The 18,695-nt window shown below is 48.6% G+C and overlaps 1 protein-coding gene across 2 annotated transcripts in view; it reads right to left on the bottom strand.

Moving 5' to 3' along the window:
- CEACAM20 (CEA cell adhesion molecule 20) overlaps positions 1 to 18,695 on the bottom strand; it is a 77,400-nt gene that overhangs the window by 577 nt on the left and 58,128 nt on the right. For both annotated transcript variants that reach the window (XM_014479627.2, XM_070387581.1), the window contains exons 3-15: positions 16,258 to 16,605; positions 15,552 to 15,616; positions 14,714 to 15,437; positions 12,024 to 12,089; positions 11,151 to 11,429; positions 10,159 to 10,455; positions 8,159 to 8,431; positions 6,260 to 6,535; positions 5,259 to 5,373; positions 4,990 to 5,075; positions 3,902 to 3,963; positions 3,510 to 3,545; positions 2,609 to 2,719 (exon numbers count right to left, since the gene is read on the bottom strand). In XM_014479627.2, coding sequence (XP_014335113.1) covers positions 2,609 to 2,719; positions 3,510 to 3,545; positions 3,902 to 3,963; positions 4,990 to 5,075; positions 5,259 to 5,373; positions 6,260 to 6,535; positions 8,159 to 8,431; positions 10,159 to 10,455; positions 11,151 to 11,429; positions 12,024 to 12,089; positions 14,714 to 14,765 — 1,653 coding nt within the window. In that variant the 5' untranslated portion in view covers positions 14,766 to 15,437; positions 15,552 to 15,616; positions 16,258 to 16,605. The remainder of the gene's footprint in view (positions 1 to 2,608; positions 2,720 to 3,509; positions 3,546 to 3,901; positions 3,964 to 4,989; positions 5,076 to 5,258; positions 5,374 to 6,259; positions 6,536 to 8,158; positions 8,432 to 10,158; positions 10,456 to 11,150; positions 11,430 to 12,023; positions 12,090 to 14,713; positions 15,438 to 15,551; positions 15,617 to 16,257; positions 16,606 to 18,695) is intronic.

Raw genomic sequence — 18,695 nt, 5'->3', positions numbered from 1 at the left:
TTCATGCCCTGATGCAGACCTCCCCTTGAGGGCAAGACCTGTGACTTACATCTAACCATTTGAATATGGCAAAGGTGACAGGCGGTATCTGCTTACATTAAGTGATTCTGTTATATAACAGTGTGACATCTGTCTTGGCTTTGAGGAAGCTAGATACAATGTTCTGAGCTGCCTATGGAAAGCACTGAAAAGACTGAATGCAGCCTCCAGCTGACAGCCAGTAAGACACTGAGGCCCTCATTATGACAGCCTGCAAGGGACTGAATGCTTCCAACAACCGTAAGAGCTCAGACGTGGATCCCTTCCCAGTAGAGCCTCAGATGAGACCTGAGACTTGGCCAATGCCTTTCTTGCAGCCTTGCAGAAGACCCATCTGAGAATTGCCCGAACTCCTGATCCAGGAAACTGTGAGATAATAAGTGGGTGTTGTTTTAAGCTGCTAAGTTTGTGGTAATTCTTTATGCAACAATAGAAAAAAATACATTCACTTCAGGACCTTTTCACCTGATGCTCCTCAACTCAGAACACTCTACTCCAAACCCTCTGCATTGTTTGCTCCTTCTCATCCCTTCAGAAGGTAGCAGACACTGAGGAGGCTGACTTGACACTCCTGTATCTTCCCTCTTGCCTGCTTCTACTGGAGAGACTGGGAAGGATAACAGGTAATTTTCTCAGCCTTCCTTGCAACAAGTGCCACACGACAGCATCCCAACCCAAGCAGACATAAGAGGAAGTTTAGTGGGTGAGATTTCCACGAAGAGCTTATGCTCCACTGATAAAAAGGAACAAATGAGACTCCTTTCCCCTAGAGCCTGATGAAGAGAGGGACCTAAGAGGCTATGTCTGTTCACAGCTAATTAGAGAGCTGACAAATATCAGCACAATCCATACAATGGCCTGAACAACTGTGCTTCTCCTCTGAAGAATCTGAACCTAGAAACCCTTAGATAGTAGTAGAGGGTGTTGTCATATATAATTTGAAGTTATAGAGGAGCAGTGACCAGGAAGTTTGTATAGGAATTCAATCTGCACCAAGGAGAATGGAACAAATTCATTGATCAGCAAAAATGAGCAACCACCCTTATTAAAATGTACAAGGCACAAATAAATACTTTTCCTTATTAAAAAAAAAAAAAAGCAGCCATAAGAGAGAAAAACTTCCTGATTCTAATCCCCACAAGGCCCACAAGTAATTTCTGACATTGGTTACCTGAGATTCCTCAGTGTTTTCTCAATTAATCCCCACTTTAATTAATCTGAACTACTGTCACAGGGTTTGTTTTTCTTATTAAAAATCCTGAAGATATTTAAACATTCACATCTTTTGAGAATGCTTCATATGACAGGTAATGGAGCAGAATAGAATGTGGTACAACAGGGTGGGATGGATTAAAGAAGAATGAACAGGAAACAGAAGAGTGGGGGTGGGGTGGATTGGGAGTTGGAGATTAGCAGATGCAAACTATTACGTGTGTGTGTGTACATATATATACAAATATATATGTATAACTGAGTCACTTTTCTGTACACAAGAAGATAACACCACATTATCTCAGTGAAGTAAATCAAGTAGACGTCAATAAAATAATTTTTTGAAAGTAGAAATAGAATGGAAGACAATGCAATGAAAGGGAACAGAAAATAATGAAACAGAACTGAATGGCAGGGGAAGGGATGAGGAAGAGGAAATGAAAGAAAGAAGGGAATGAAAAGAAATGGAATGAGAAGAAATGGAAGGTGGTGGAATGAAATGAAAGCTGACCAAATGGAAATGAAAGTCAATAGGACACTGACTAGAAAGGAGTGGACGAGTAGGAGACAGAACGAAAGGAGTGGATTAAACATGTGGGTGGAAAGGACAGGAGTGATAAGGAACAGGAAGGAGAAGAATGGAAATGAAATAAGAGAATAATGAAAGTGAAATAATAAGAGTAATAAATGAAAGTTATGGTATGGACATGGCAAAGTGATAACCAGGATTAAAATAGACATAAATGGAGTGTGGAAGAAATGAACAGGTGGGATTACAAAGGAAAAATAAAAAGGAATAAAAGGTAACAGGGAGAAGTGGGAAAGAATGGAAAGGAATGAAAGAAGAAAGAAAAAACGTGACACAATGGATGAAGTAGAATGGAATGGGATGGAATGCATAGGAATGCACCGAGTGGTGGGAAGCGATGACAAGGGATGGAATGGGAAGTAAGAAGAGGAACAGAAGAAATGGAAAGGAAATAAAAGGAATTTTATGGAAAGAAATGGAGTGAGAGGGAGTGGAATGGAATGAAAAAAAAAAAAAAAACAAATGGACTGGAGAGGAAACAGTTGGAATAAAATGAGAATAAATGAAATTAAATGGATAGAAAGTTAAAGGGGTAGAGTGAAAATAAGTGTGATGGGAACATGGGATGGAGTGAAATGGATGGACAGGAAGGGAATGAAATGAAATGAACCAGAAAGTGAGAGGATGGAAGTGGGTGCAAAGGGATTGAAAAGATTTTTGAAAGGAAATCTCGTGATAGGTTATCCTACAGACTCTTTAGTAAGGAGGAAAAGGGAGATTGGTGGCAGCTGTCCATCTGTCCAAAGACTCTGTGTGGCATAAAAATACCTCATAGTTTGACTCTGCATTTTCTTTTTGTGGAGTTGGGACCAAGGGATTGGAGGATGGCTTCCTGGGGCCATGAGAGTACCGGCTGTGGCTGGTGGGAGGTGATAACTGCTGCAAGTGAACAGAGAGATCAGTTAGGGCCCACAAGCAGTTTGTCTTAAAACCACAGCGTCTGGAAAGTGCCAACGTGCACTCTTCAGAGATCCAAAGACAAAGAGATTCCCAACCAGGGTCTCTCAAGGGATCAGAAGCAGAAGTAGGTCTAGGACCAGGACTCTTCCTTTTCACCTGGCTACATCTGCAACTTCTACTCCAAAACTTCCTTTGCATCCCGTCACATGCTGGGCCGGTATTAGCTTATTTGCAACCCCACTGCAAGCACTGGAAGCCGAAGCAGCACAGGGCAGGAGCTAGAATCCTAGACTCTAACCCAGGGACTTCCCTGGTGGTCCAGTGGTTAAGAATCCGCCTTCTAATGCAGGGGATGTGGATTCGATCCCTGGTGGGAAACTAAGATCCCACAGGCCTTGGGGAGACTAAGCCCACACTGCAACCACTGAGCCCACGCATTCTGGAGCCCTCGAGCCACAACTATAGAGAAACCCACCACACTACAACGATCCCACATGCTGCAACAAAAAACCACACTACAACGATCGCACATCCCTGCCGTGCTGCAACTAAGACCTGACACAGCCATAAATAAACAAATAAATATATTTTTTAAAAGAAACCTAGCCCAGCTCCCTGTGAGGCCTAGAGCCACTTGCTTCCCATTCCTGGCCCAGCAATGCTCAATGAAAGATTTAGACAAGATGATTTCTCATACTTGTCAAATATAACATCCTCAGATTGTATTCCTTTGCAACTTCTTTAATAAAATCAAGCAAGGCCAACCTACCTCATATAATTGCTCTGGAGGGTCTACTGGCAGCATCTGGGGGGAAAAGAAAATAGTGAAGAGGTCCTGAGGCCTGGGATAAAAGATCACCCCTGGAAATTCTTGGAAATAGCTCAGGCCTCAGAGGCAGTTACATCTCTTCTGATTCCCAGAGCGGGCTCCAGGTTAGGCATTGTCAAGTGAAAGAGAAAACAAGGAGAAGAGATGAAAAAGCCATGGAAGGTCTTGAGATCCCCAGAGAAAGTAGGGACCCAAGCTACCACTGGGCATCCTTAAGAGAACATGCCTGAACTTCACCCCCACCCCAAGAGGTGAGACAAAACAGCCCTGCTGGGCTGGGAAGTGCCGGACAGTCAGGGGAGTAGAGGGGGTGCCTCTGGAGAATTACCCACCTTTTTGACTGGTATCTGTCCTTCAATGGCGGGTGCATTGGCATACACAGGCATGGGCCAGCCTAGAGAAAATGAATGCCAGCCCAAGGCTGGAGTTAGGGAGAGATATGAGGGAAGAAGGGGCCTCCCCAGTGTCTCAGCGGTAAAGAATCTACCTGCAATGCAGGAGACACGGGTTTGATCCCTGGACTGGGAAGATCCCCTGGAGGAGGGCATGGCAACCCACTCCAGTATTCTTGCTGGTAAAATCCCAAGGACAGAGGAGTCTGGTGGGCTACAGTCCATGGGCTCGCAAAGAGCTGGACACGACTGAAGCGACTGAGCACACGCATGCATGAGGGAAGGGGCGATTTGTCCAGGCAGGGCACTTCTATCCCCAGGAAGGATGTGGTAGAAACCTTCCTTCTTTTATCCCCAGGACTACCCCATCACATCTCCAGTGATCTTGACCTGGGAAGGTCTTGGAAATCAAGTTCTGGGTTAGATAAGGCTGTTTGATGACACAGATGAGGGCAGAAGTCTTAGATCAAGCCCCAGGTGCACCAGGGTCCTCTGTAGCCTGTGCTTATCATATATCCTTCCTGGCCTTGGTTTTCTTTTCTGTAAAACTGAGCTGAATTGGACAGTCTCCAGAGGACTTCTGCCTCATGAGCCCATCTTACCAGAATCTTAGACCAGATATAGCAAAGATGTTTTGTTTTGCCTTTGGTCAGAGAAGGCTGCGTGAGGTACTATATTGAGATGGACAATGACACTTGTTTTGAATTTAGCAGGCAGGAGTGTCATGACTGATTCTCTCTGCTTATAGCAATCCATTAACAAAGTTTTCTGAGAGTGAGGAAGACAGAATGGCGGTATGTTGTTGTATTTGTGTTGTGGCTGTTGGGACAGGCAGAACTCCTCAGAGTTCTCGACGCTGATCTCATCCATTTTCCAGATGGGGACACAGAGGGTCCAAGACTACAGGGCTTGCCCATGATGTCATAGTGACCCAGGGGTGAAGCTGGGAGCAGAAGCTTGGGCTCTCGGCACCAGCCTCTTCTCCAGACCTCACTGCTGCCCTGGGTATCAGCTATGGAGGCACTTACTGCGACCGAGCTCTTCAGGGTGACCCTCTTCAGAAGTGGGTGTCATGTTCTCATAGGCGGTATCCTCTGTTGTTCTCCTTGAGAGCCTGAAACCCCAAGACCCTTGTTCACTATGCCTCTAGTCCTTGCCCATCTCCGCAGGCTCCCATTTTGGGCAACGTCCCAAACCCTCTTAGTGCCCAACAGGCACCACTCAGCACCATGGTCAGCAACCCTCCTACTGGGCAGGTCCCCCATAGGCCACACCCCCACCCCATTCTGAGAGTTACCCTTCGGCATTTCCAGTGTGTATGAAGCAGCCCAGCCCTATGGCCAGGGCAACGATAGCCAGGATCCCGACGGTAATGCCAACGATGGCCCCTACAGAGAGGGATGACCGGTGACCTGGGCAAGGAGAGAGAATCAGGACCTCGTCCCTGTCCCCAACCTCATTCCCAATCTTAGGGCTTTATCTCCACTGTCATTTGATGAGTACTTGTTTTCCAGCCATTGGGAGGCAGAAGTTTGTAGTAGTAATAGAATCATTTCTGGAGTCAAATGTCCTAAGTTCACATCTTAGCTGTGTGACCCTGGCCATGCTACTTAACCTCTTTGTGCTTCCTTTGGCTCTTCTGTAAAAACAAAGATAATATGAAGCCTATTCCATATTGTTGCTGAAAAGATTAAACACATATGTATTCATGTTCAGTAAATGTAAGGTTCGGTATGTTCAATGTGGGTGAAGTATTTAGACCCATGGAAAGTGATCAGTCAGTGTTGGTATGATGATGTTACTGATTAAGAGGATGAATCAAATATGGTCATCACAGCAAAGGGCTTTGGCAACTGGAAACTTGAGTCACCTTTGATTCTCTGGGGTTCTGTGGACACAGACAAAAGTAACTACTCTTTCTGAGTCTCATTTCCTCATTTGCAAAGTCGGGGAAATGGTACCTACTGTATAGGGATGTTTTGAAGATGAAATGAGATCATGGATTTTTTTTTCTATTTTTTGACCACTTTGCAGCATGCAGCATCTTAGTTCCCTGACCAGGGATTGAACCCTTGCCCCCTGCAATGGAAGCACACAGCTTCTTAACCACTGGATCTCCAGGGAAGTCCTGAGTCTGAGTGTTAGTGGCTGGAATTCAACAGCTCTGGACTAGGAACCTGCCCACGCAGGACAGTCAGTGCCACACTCCAGTCCTTAGTAAGGGAAGATCAGAGTGCTAAGGCCAGCATCAGAGAAAGCCACCTGGACCCAAGGGGAAGGTGTACCTGAAAGACTCACCTATGACGCTGACCATGACCGAGGCAGAGCAGGTCAGCAGTGTGACAGAGTTAGAAGCTGTGCAGCTGTAATTCCCTTGGTGTTTCCAAGTCAGGGCCTCGATAACCAGCTGCTCCCCCTTGTACACACTGGTGTTGTCATGGGTCCAGTTAAACTCAGCATCCGGCTGGGATTCAGCCCAACACCGCAGGGTTAGGCGGGAGTTGAGCTCCGCACTGACGGTGGTGTCCGCCAGGGTCTCCGACCCGCTGGTGAAATACATTCGATCGGGGCCGTCTGCGTGCAGAGCCGAATATTATGCTCCCATCCTCCACCGGTGAGATAATCTATTTTATCCCATTCAATTCCACATATGAAGTTCTGCTTTCTTTTTTCCCCCCTTCTCAATTCTAACTGAGGGAATTCCTGGGAGTCAAAGGCTCTTCCAACTGCTGCTGAAAGGAATGTCGGCAAGAGAAGGAGGATAAAAAGGTCCCTTTTCCTCCCTTAGGTGCGGAGCAAGCAGAATGTAATCCACAACACAGAGGGGGAAAGTCCAAAACAAAACAAAATTAAAATCAAAAACAAAAACCCCTGCCCTTGAAAAAGTGAATTCTAACAAGGGAGCCTCATAAGACATCCAGGCTTCAGAAATTGTTGCTGTGTCCTGTGACATGTAGCCCCTAACTTCCAACATGTTTATAGTTCTTATAGTTCTGATGGTAGCTTAGGCCAAAAAAAAAAAGAATCTTAGAGTCATTCTTGACTCCTCCCTTTCTCTCTTGCTTCTTGTCAATTAGCAGTAAACCCTGACTTTGATATTTAAAATATATTCATGGCCTGATTGCTACAGCTGTCGCTGGCTCAGCCTCGTCATTTCTTGATGGATGACTGTGGCTACCACAAGAGGATGCCTCACAGACCTCCATGGGTAAGAGTGGAATTGACCAAGGGCCCAGCTGCGGTACCCCGCAATCCACTCCCAGACCTCTCCTGGGCTGCACCCTGCCAGGACCTGAGAGTGTTGGAGAAAGTAAGGCAGACCCCTTCCTAGGAGACCTGGGCTCCCCGAGAGTCCTGACAACGTTCCTTAGACTCCACGGTGGTCTACATGCTCCCACCAACTCTGTACTCTGTCTTCCTCCCTCGCTCCAAGTACCTCGGTCTGAGGGCAATCACATTCTTTTGAGGCTCCCTCCCTACTTTTTCTGCACAAGAGCATTCCCTTAAGAAAATCTTTGCATGTATAATTCCATTGAATCCCGTTTTGGGATCTGCCTCTCCATGGAATCAGACAAAAACAACTGCATCACCTCCTCCCTCTCCCCTGTTCCCACCCTTTAGACAAGAGCCAGAGAGACTGTGCAAACCCCAGTCTAATCCTCTCTCTCCTCTGCTCAGAGCCTTTTGTAGCTCAAGTGTCCTCACGACGGCCCCCCACCCTCCCAGCTTCTTCTGTTCCATTCTCGCTATAATTTATCTCTCCAGTCATCTTGGCCTCTGGGCATTCCTCTGACAGGCCAAGCAAGTCCCACCTCCCCAGCCTTGGAACTCACTTCCCTTGGTCACCTGCACAGCTCTCTCCCTACCTCCTGCTGCACACATACCGCCTCCTCCAGGAAGCCTCTCCTGACCACCCCAGCCAGGACTGCAACACCTCTCCGGCTTCCCAGCCTTGCCTGTCTTTCTCACTGCCTCTAGTCCCATCTGACACAGCATGGATTTCCCCTTGTTCAGCTGTGTATAGTCTGTCTCCCCCGACTAGAACATAAAGCTCCGTGAGGGTGGCCTTGTCCCCTGCTCAGACATGCCTGTCACAGAGCAGGTGTTTGATAATTATGGGATGAGTGGCTGGAAGCAAGAACTTCAGCAAGGGAGAGAGGAGGAAGGAGGAGAAGATCCAAGCTAGGGACGACTCACAGCTGATGTTCAACTTCAGGGGTTCACTCCGTGCCTGGCTGCCCCAGTTCCAGACCTCGCACGCATAGGGCCCTGTGTCATTCCGCCGAAGGCCGTGGATGATCAGGTCCCTGTTGTTGGGCGCCAGGTGCTCGCTGGACTGGAGGAGCTGGTCCCCCAGGAACCACCGGACTCCAACTCCCTCATGGGTGGTCTGGCAGGTCAGGACCACAGAGCTGGTGTCCTCCACGAGAGTCCGGTTTGGGGCCATGACGTAAGGCTTGGTCACTCTTTCTGGAAACACAGAGAGAGATGGGACAGGGTCCAGGGACACCCTATGCCAGTCTCCTGCCCATATGGGGCCCACAGGATTTCCCAGGGATGTGTGTTTATGTGGTGTGTGGTGTGTGTGTGTGTGCTTTGCATATGACTGTGCTGTGTGGGTGGTCTTTTGTGTATGAGCGTGTGTTGTGTGACAGTTATGTTACAGGTTTTGTGTGCATGGAGGGTGTGGTATACGGGTGAGTTTTGTGTGTGAGTGTGTGCTTGGTGTCTATTTTTGCCTGTGCTGGGTTTTTGTTGCTGCATGAGGGCTTTCTTTAGTTGTGCTGTGAGGGGCCTGTTCTGTAGTTGCGGTGCATGGGCTTCTCACTGTGGTGGCTTCTCTCGTTGTGGAGCACGGGCTCTAGGGCGTGCGGGCTCAGTAGCTGTGGTACACAGACTTAGGAGCTCCCTGGCATGAGGGATCTTCCCAGACCAAGGACTGAACCCTTGTCTCCTGCATTGGCCACTGGACTTAACCACTGGACCACCAGAGAAGTCCCTTTTGTGTCCATCTACATGTGTGTGTTGTGTATACGTATTGTGAGTGTGAGGTATGGCAGTGTGTATATCATACATACACACATATACACACACACACGTACTTTGTGTGCAAGTGGGTATATGTTGTGTGTATGTATCTTCTGTACATGAGTATATGCTATGTGTCTGTGGGAATGTATGTGTTCTGTGTATATGCTCTACTGTGTATTCACAAGCACCGCACATGTAGCACATACCTACATGCTTGGTATATCACTACCATGTGTGAAGTGCAGTTACGTACTGTGTGTGTTCTGCATGTGTGGAGGGTGTTAAATGTGTGGTGTGGGGGGTGTTTTCTGTGTTGGACATGAGGATGTGGAGTGTCTGTGATATGTGTTGTGGGTGTCTGTTGTGTGCATATTATGTTTCGTGTGTATACGTGTTTTATGAGAGAATATGTTGTGTGTCTGTGGTATCGTTTGTCGCATATTTGAGATGTGTGTCTGTGTTTTGTAAGTATTGTGTATGTGCTCTGCCTGTGTGTGAGTACGTTTCTGTACATGCCGTGGGCTTTATGTGTGCATGTGGTGTGTGTGATGCGTTACGCCCCGTGTGTTTCATGTATTGTGTGTCTGTTGGGTACATGTTATATGTCTTGTGTGTGTGTGTATTATGTGCTTTTGTATGCTGTGTCTATGTGTTGCGTGTGAGTTGTGTGTGTTGTATGTGAGTTGTATGTGTCTGTGGTGCACATGTGTGTATCTGCGATGCATGCGTGACTGTTTCTTTTTTTTTGGCCATGTCATGCGGCATGAGGAATCTTAGTTCCCCAACCGAGAATCAAACCCAGGCCCCTGCACTGGGAGCACAGTCTTAACCACCAGAACACCAGAATCCCCTGCATGTGTGATTGTTATGTGTGTGTGTCCACATGTGTATGGGGATGTATGAGTGCTGTGTTAGTGTTTGTATGTTTAGAGAATCGCCTCCCACACTTCATGAGAATTAAGTGACAGACATCCCACAGAGAGCCTCCAAAGCCTTGTGGAGGATGTGCCAACAAGGACCCAGGTCCTCCCTGTGCCCAGAGCCACAATCTGCCACGAGCCACAAGGGCAAGCCCCACTCCACTACGTCCTCCTCAAGCTCCAGGACGTCAGTGCAGCCCTGATTCTCAGAGACACAAAGGAGAGGAATGGGGGAAAGAGACTCACCAAGGACGCGGACTTTGACAGCATCCCTGAGGGACTTCTGGGCGGCAGCATTGGACACCAAGCACGCGTAGGTGCCCTCATGTTCCTTGGACACGGCAGGGATGGTAACATTGCTCATGTTGAAGAACAAGCTCCAAGTGATGGGCTTGGAGTCATTGGAGAAAAACCATGAATATGAAGCTTGTGGGTAAGACTCAGTTTCTGCTGAGAAGGTCACACTGGAGCCCTCCATCACCTCAACTGTGTCCCCGTTGGGTACACCAGGCTCCACCTTGATCGTGACTGAGTCAGGGCCATCTGGAAGGACAAGAACAATTGTAGCAGCAACAACAGCATCAGTGAGAGAGCTCTCTTGGGGGACCCAGCCATTCAATAAGCAGGAACTTTTCTCTTCTCTCCCCTCAAACTCTGGAACCATTACAAAGGAGATGTTAGAGTCTGACAGTGAGGGTATGTCACATGCATCCCTGGGTAAGCCAGGATTGAAAGACACACCTAAAGCTTGCTAGCAAGGGACTTCCCTGGCAGTCCACTGGTCATGAATTTGCCTTCCAATGCAGGGATGCAGGTTTGATCCCTGGTCGGGGAACTAAGATCCCACATGCCGTAGGGCCACTATGCCTGTGTTGCAATTACTGAGCCCAAGTGCTCTAGAGCCTGTGCCCCACAACAAGAGAAGCCCGCCTGTCACCCAGAGCAGTAAAAAGAAAAACAATACATAAAAAAATAAAGCATGCTGACAATTGCTCTTTCCTCACGACTACCTAGGCAATATTTTGGATCAAACATTCGAAAGTTAAGGAGCTCGATTTTAGGCACGTCACGTTGGACGTTCCCAGGAGAATCCAACTAGAGATGTCAAACAGCTATGTGTCTGGAGTTCAAGGATGGACAAGTCTGCATTTGGATGGTATGTGAAGCTGTGAGACTAGATGAAATCACCGAGGAAGTGGGTGTTGCTGAGGGGCTGGGGAGAATGGAAAGGGACTCACAGTACACAATCAGGTAGGTAGGGTCACTGCTCTTCATCTGGAGGTCACCCCAAGCTTCACATTGGTACGTTCCAGCATCCTTCCGCTGGACACTGAGGATGGTGAGGGTCTTGCCATCTGTGGACAGCTGTACGCGCTCATGGGATGGCAGGGGCTGGTGGTTGAAGACCCAGTGGATGGTGATGTTGACGTCTGGGGTGTCACAGTAGAAGGTCACATTTTCCCTGTGCTCTATGACTGTGCCCTGGCTGACTGAAATGGTGGGCTTGGCCAGAGATTCTACAGAGGGAGAAACAGAGTAGGGGGAGACAGAAGCAGAGACACAGGTGAAGGACAGACCAAGCAAAATACAGTCACAGAGGGACCCCGAGAAACAGGGAGGGGTTGGGGTTGCAGGCAGACACCCCTCAGCTCCATGACTGGCCGCCAATGCTGGACCTAGTTCTCATTCTAGGTGAGGTCTTGGGACCTTCGAGTCTCCTCTCCCCCAGTAAATGAGATGTTGCAAATAAAACAGACGGTCAGGGACATGACGGTGGGTCAATTATTATTGGCTGCAAAGAAGTCAAGCTTGTACTGGGGACAACAACCAGGTCCCTCTACCACTTCTTAGCCAATTTTCCCTAGCCCCAGCCAGGACAGCCACCCCTTCACACCCCCCGCCCCCTCTCCAACACAACTGACTGGACCAGTTGTTGCCTGACTGGGCCAATCAGGTTTGTCCTGTTGGGACTTTGGGCATGGAACCCTGATGAGCAGTTGAGGGTGGAGATAGAGACCAGAATGAGAGCTTTGTTTTCTGTGCTCCTAATCTACCATGAGTCTGGGGTAACCAAGGGGCCCCAAATGTAGACGGAACAATATCCTCCTCACTTTGGATGACAGCATCACGGGAGATCTGGGCTGCAGCTGCCAAGCTCCACACGGTCAAAAGTGAGGCTGGAGGGAGAAAGAGGAGGCGTTCAGGGAGGAAGCTGCGTTGGGGGGGGGGGTCCAGTTGTGGTCTTCCTAAGTGGAGGGAGGTCTGAGGTCATGAATGGGGCCCTCCACCCCTAGAGGCTTGACTTTTACTCACTACTTCCTGGCTATGTGACTTGAGGCATGTTTTGTTGTCGCTGAGCCTCAGTTCCCCCAGCTATAAAATGGGAGTAATATCGTCTGCCTCCTAGGATTGGAGGGGGTGGTAATGAACACTGACCAGTTTTGACTGGGTCCCCTGAGGGTCACTTCGCTCTCTCCAGTGATGCTCATTCCATGGAAGATGCCTCTCCCTTCCATTGCTGCTGCTGCTAAGTCGCTTCAGTTGTGTCCGACTCTGTGCGACCCCAGAGATGGCAGCCCACCAGGCTCCCCTGTCCCTGGCATTCTCCAGGCAAGAACACTGAAGTGGGTTGCCATTTCCTTCTCCAATGCATGAAAGTGAAAAGTGAAAGTGAAGTTGCTCAGTCATGTCCGACTCCTAGCGACCCCATGGACTGCAGCCTACCAGGCTCCTCTGTCCATGGGATTTGCCAAGCAAGAGTACTGGAGTGGGTTGTGCTCAGATCAGTGAAGTCACTTTCCAAAACCAGATAGTAAGCGTCAGAAGCTAGACTTGAACCTGGCTTGCCAGTTCCTAAAGACTTTGCTCTCAACACTGTGCAGTTCCTCTGGTCCAGGGATGGGCACAGAGCCAGCCCCCAATAAAGGAGAACTTCTTCTGTTATCTTTGACGGGAGAAATTAACTGCTTGCTCTCAGGCAAGATTTCCTCTGCACAGAGGGGAGAAAAGGGAAAAAGATAGCATGAGCTTTCAGTTTTCTATTTGGTTATTCTGCACACCGTTTTATGGAAGCTCAGAGACTGTGGGCATAGGTGGGGATGCCCAACCCCAGCAGCTATGGCCATGAGCCGCTGACCTTGAAACTCCTGTCCTTGCCCTAACCATCAGCCCAATTAACAAAGGCAGGCAGTCATGACTTTCTCCAGCCCTCTTCTGCTGCTGCTGGTGCTAAGTCGCTTCAGTCGTGTCCAACTCTGTGCAGCCCCATAGATGGCAGCCATCAGGCTCCCCTGTCCCTGGGATTTTCCAGGCAAGAGTACTGGAGTGGGGTGCCATTGCCTTCTCCGTCTCCAGCCCTCAGATGACCCCAATTTAGATCAAGCATTGCCCCATCCCCTGCTCATTTGAGTTAAAGACAAGGGCTCTTAGGAGCAAATATGGACTCTGATAATGATAATGGACTTTGTCTGTTATCATGGGCAAGGGGCTTTCTCTTTGTGAGCCTCAGTTTCTTCAACTGCAAAACAGGGAGAACGGTAGAACTTAGTTCACCAGGTTATTGTGAGGTCTAATATCAGACGTGACAGTTCGCAGTGTTAGTCACTATTATTAGCACTTAGTTATTATTACTATTATTGTCTTTGTTATTTCCTGTGCTTGTAATAACTGACGGTGGAAAACCATCTGAAATTCTCTATCCTCAGTGCTATTGGAGGTGAAGTCCATAGGCTCATTCATTGGAAGGACTGATGCTGAAGCTGAAGTTCCAATACTCTGGCCACCTGATGGGAAGAGCCAGCTCATTGGAAAAGACCCTGATGCTGGGAAAGATTGAAGGCAAAACGAGAAGGGGTGGCAGAGGATGAGATGGTTAGATAGCATCACCAACTCAATGGACATGAATGTGAGCAGACTCCAGGTGACAGGGAAGAACAGAGCAGCCTGGCGTGCCTCTCAGGGCTGGCATAACCTCTCGTCGCCAGTCTCACTCCTGTCTGTTATACTCCAGCTCTGGTTCTCTGCCTCTCCCTGCCCCAACTCCCCTGAATCTGTTTATCTGCATGTATCTTGAAAAGCTTTCTTTTTAAAAACAATTAATTTTGAGTATGTATGTATTTATGGCTGTGCTGCGTCTTCGTTGCTGCCTGGGCTTCTATCTAGTTTTGCTGCTCGGGCTTCTCACTATGGTGGGCTCTCTTGTTATGGAGCATGGGCTCTAGGGCATGCGGGCTCCAGTAGTTGCCGTACACCGGATTAGTTATTCCGCAGCGTGTGGGATCTTCCAGGTCAGGGATCAAACCTGCATCTCCGGCACTGGCAGGCGGATTCTTGACCACTGAGCCACCAGAGAAGCCCTGAAGAGTTTTTTTGCTCTTTGTCCTCAGTCTCCCTCTCTCCTCTTTGCTCTGTTTTCCCCTCTGGTACAGTTTCTATTGTAATTTTCACTCTCTCTTGCCTCTCTCTGGTTCTATGGCTCTGATTCCATCTCTCTCTCCTCCTCTGCGTATATGTCTTTGTCTCTTTCTCTGTCCCCCTTTGTCAATCTCTCTCTTATTTTATTTGGCTGCACCGGGTTTTAGTTGAGGCATGTGGGATCTAGTTTTCTGACCAAGGATTGAACCTGGGCCCCGTGCGTTGGGAGTTGGGAGCATGGACTAGACTGCTGGGGAAGTCTCTGCCAATCTCTTGTATTTGTGTTTATTCCTGTCTCTGTTTCTCTCTTGTCTCTATTTGGGTCTCTTTCGTGCACATGTACACACCCACCCTCCCCTACCCCACCTAAAGGGAGCTGGACACTCACCTGAGAGCAGGATTCCTGCCCAGCGGTGGCCCCGTAGCTCAGGGGACTCCATGGGTCCTGACACCTGACTTCAGAGCGCCAAGCTGTCTTCCCGGCTTCCACACGATGACCCGGTCCTCACTCCGTCTGCAGCCTCTCCAGCTCTCTTCTTTTCCTCTCTGCCCAGCTGCCCACTCACAGGCACTTCGGTGACAGTGGCTCCCAGGACAGACAGCGAGGGTGGCAGGGGAGGAACTTTGGCTGCACCCTCCTCAGTCCTCTACCCCAGGCTTTACTTTCCTCCTCCTCCCAGCACAGAGAGAACCAAAGTCCCGACGTCCCCAGAACCCTGGGGTTTCCCCCAAGGCTCGAAAGGAGGAAGAAGCCCCACCTTCTGGCCACGGATCCCCTTGAAAATTACACCGTTTCCCATTCAAAGGCCCACTTGGGATGGGGGTGAGGGAGCTGCCAGGGAGAAGCAGTGCCAGGGAGGGGTAATTTAAGCATATCAGCGTTAAAGGGACCGGGAACTGAGATTATAATGGTCAACAGCTACAACAATAAAGTCAATAATGATGGTTCCTGGTTATCCAGAGCTTAATAAAACAGCGCCAGGTTCACCATAAGCTCAGTCGCATCCGACTCTTTGTGACCCCCTGAACTGTACCTCAGTCCATAGGATTTTCCAGACAAGAATACCGGAGTGGGTTGCCATTTTTTTCTCTAGTAGTTCACCATGAGCTGCCTGGAAATACAAAATGAACTGAAGTGACACATGATATGAAGTCCTGGTCACAAACACACTGGAGTCCGAAGGGCGGGATGCCTAGAGTTGGGTGGGGATAGCCCCAAGGGGTACCTGACTCAGCCTTCCTGGAGGAGGCAGGGAAGACTTGTTGGAGGTGGGGACATCTGAGCTGAGACCTGGAAGATTAAAAAAATAAAAAAAAAAAAAAGCCCGGTATCTGAGTGTTAATTCTTCTTTTTAAAAAAACTCCATTTGGGCAAGACATGCTGTTGGGAGCCTCAAAAACCAAGACTGAATGTAATCGACCCCGTCAGAGAACTACCTTCAACCTATATCTTTTACTTCAGTTCATTCATTCCTTCATAATAACAGCTGTTTCCCAAACTCTTCCTCTGGGCTGATTCCTGGACCAAATAGTATATAATAATACAGCAGAAATCTCCAGGTCTACCTTCACAAGCTCAAGATCCAGCAGGGCAGACAGACCTGTCCCCAGTCAGTGATGACCCAGAGTGAGTGGGGCTGGGGTGGGGGAGCCCAGAGTGGGTGCCTGACCCAGCCTGAGGATCAGAGATGGCTTCCTGGAGGAGAGGGCATCAGAGACAAGGATGAAGGGATGAGCCGGGGGTGAGTCTGGTAGGCAGAGGGAGCGGGATGTGAGAAGGTGCTGAGTTGGAGGCACAAAGAAAATTCAAGTGGCTCCAGAAGAGAGGAAGTGAGAGGGTGGGTGGTTCAAGATAAGGTTGAGAACACGTCACCGTGATTACTTAGGCCAGGAGGGGCAGTTTGGCATCAGGGGAAAGCGATATCAGCTCACCTCCAACAGCTGCTCCTGTTTGGGTCCCATTCACGCCACAGCATTCACCAAGGATCTGCTCCAGTGAAGCCTGAGGCTGAGCAAACCAGCTCTGGAGCCATACTGCAGGGGTTGGAATCCTGGCTCCCCTACCTGCGAGCTGTGCGGCCTTGGGTGTGTCAGTCCATCCCCCTCTCTGGTCATCACTTTCCTCAGCTTTAAGATGGTAATGGTTTTGCCTCTTCAGGGGCTGTGGCCCAAGCTCTCCATGCCCCAGAAGTGGTTTCTTGAGAAGGTTATATCATCCCGTGGGTGTCAGTGTTCTCGTCTGCAGACTGGACATAAATAACAGTCTCCCCTCACACAGTCCTGTGAAGATCAAGCAAGTGAATGCTGGGAATGTACTGGGAACAGCGCCTGGGTACTGGCACAGAGTGAGCGCTCAGAACACGTGAAACCCCTCTAGGCGTTGTGACTGGGGGGTGTTGTAAAACTCACAGGAAGTGAGGAATACACTTACTCAGTCATTCAACACACTCCCTGAGCCCCTACTGCTCCTGCTCTAGGTGCTGAGAGAATGCAGGGGACAGAAAAGAGAAAACCCAGCTCTAGTGGGGAAGAGACAATAAAGAAATGTAACAAAAAGGCAAATTATATGGGATCTTAGACGATGACACATGGTATGGAAAAATGAAAAGTAGAGTAGGCTAAGTGATAATATTATTCCATTTCATAGTTAAGAACACTGATGGTTACAGAGGTGCAATGACTTGTCCAATTGAGGCCAGGGATTCTGGTCTACCTGGCTTTTAACCTTCTCGTGTGCCACCTTCCAAGGTCCTAAGGTGGCTTCTGGCAATCTCCAGCCCCATCTCTGTACACCCCAATCAGTCAATGCCTGTGACCCCATCACTCCAGTACATTCTTAAACTCTATGGTTCCCTGGGCAGAGGGCACCTGGGGTAGACAAGTCAGCCTTTAAGGTCTCTACCATCTACCCTGTTCTTCCTGGAATATCTGAGTCTTCTGACCACCCACCCACTCCTCTCCTGACATTCTCTGATCTGTGCCACCTACTTGGGGCCCCCTTCCTTCCTCTCCTCCACCCCACCCAAGAGGACACAGCTGCCACTGGAGTAGGCTTCCCAAATTTGCCTCTTTATAAGGAATAAGGTTTTCTCTCCCTGAATCCGACCTACCCAGCTTCCCCTCAACCCCCATGAAGGTTCTGTCTTTCCCTGTCCCACAAGAAAGAGGGACTTTCTGGGTCCTTCTCATAGCATACCTTCCACTTTCTTTCCAACAGGTGAAAATAAAGCCAGGTCCTTCCCGCCTCCACACCCTTTCCTAGCAGTCTCAGCTGGCTGGGCTGACTCACGGTTGTCTTTCCATGAGCGACCTCAGCTCACCTTCCAACCTGTATTGCTGCCCCAGGGCTGCCCCCCACCATTCACTCAGAAAAGACTTTTTGACTCCACTACATGCCAAGCACTATGTTAGGTGCTTTTTAAAAGCTACAAATAGCAGGTTCAGTGGTTAAGACTCCAAACTTCCACTGCAGGGGTCACAGGTTTGCTCCCTGATCAGGGAACTAAGATCCTGCATGCCATATGGCCAAAAAATAAAGAAAATCAATTAATTTTTAAAAATTGTAAGGATACAAATACTGTATCGAGTTCTCTGTGTTGGTATCACAAAACCGATCCCTCACTGAGTGTGCTGTGCTTAGTGGCTCAGTCACGTCCAACTCCTTGTGACCCCATGGACTGTAGCCCACCAGGCTCCTCTGTCCATGGAATTCTCCAGGCAAGAATACTGGGGTGGGTTGCCATGGCCTCCTCTAGGGTATCTTCCCAACCCAGGGATTGAACCCAGGTCTCCTGCATTGTAGGCAGGTTCTTTAACAGCTGAGCTACCAGGGAAGCCCACTAGAAAGAAAAAAAAAAAAAAGCCTGTATTGATTGAATTGAACAGAATGTGGGGACCTGCCAGTTCTGACTAGCTAGTCCATGAAAACAAGTTCATATATGATTTTAAAAAGAGGAGGGATATTGGCTGGTACAGTGCTCTGCAATCTCTCAGTTTTGATTACAAAAGCAGGCCTTACAATATTGATCTCATACAATATGCATCATTCGCCCAGTTTTGTTTGTCCTAATTAGATAAGATGCACACTGTTAGCAATGAAATATAGGTCTCAGCCCTTAAAGAAATTACATTTTATACAAGGATGGGGGAAGGGTGGAGGGAGACAAATAATAAGCAAGCTACATAATATATAACTGAATTATCTATGATGTTAGAAAGTAATGGAGTCACAGGGGATCAGGGCAAGGGAGTCAGAGTGCTGTGGTGGACGTGCAGAATGTAGGACTGAAGCCGGTGATCTGGGTCGGCCTCACAGTTTTGAGAATGACTTGAAGGAGGTCAAGCAAACCTCCAGAGGTTCCTGGGAATTA

The sequence above is a fragment of the Bos mutus genome, chromosome 18 (genome assembly GCF_027580195.1).
Source record: "Bos mutus isolate GX-2022 chromosome 18, NWIPB_WYAK_1.1, whole genome shotgun sequence".
Lineage (NCBI taxonomy): Eukaryota > Metazoa > Chordata > Mammalia > Artiodactyla > Bovidae > Bos > Bos mutus.
This window is presented reverse-complemented; position numbering and strand designations above follow the sequence as displayed.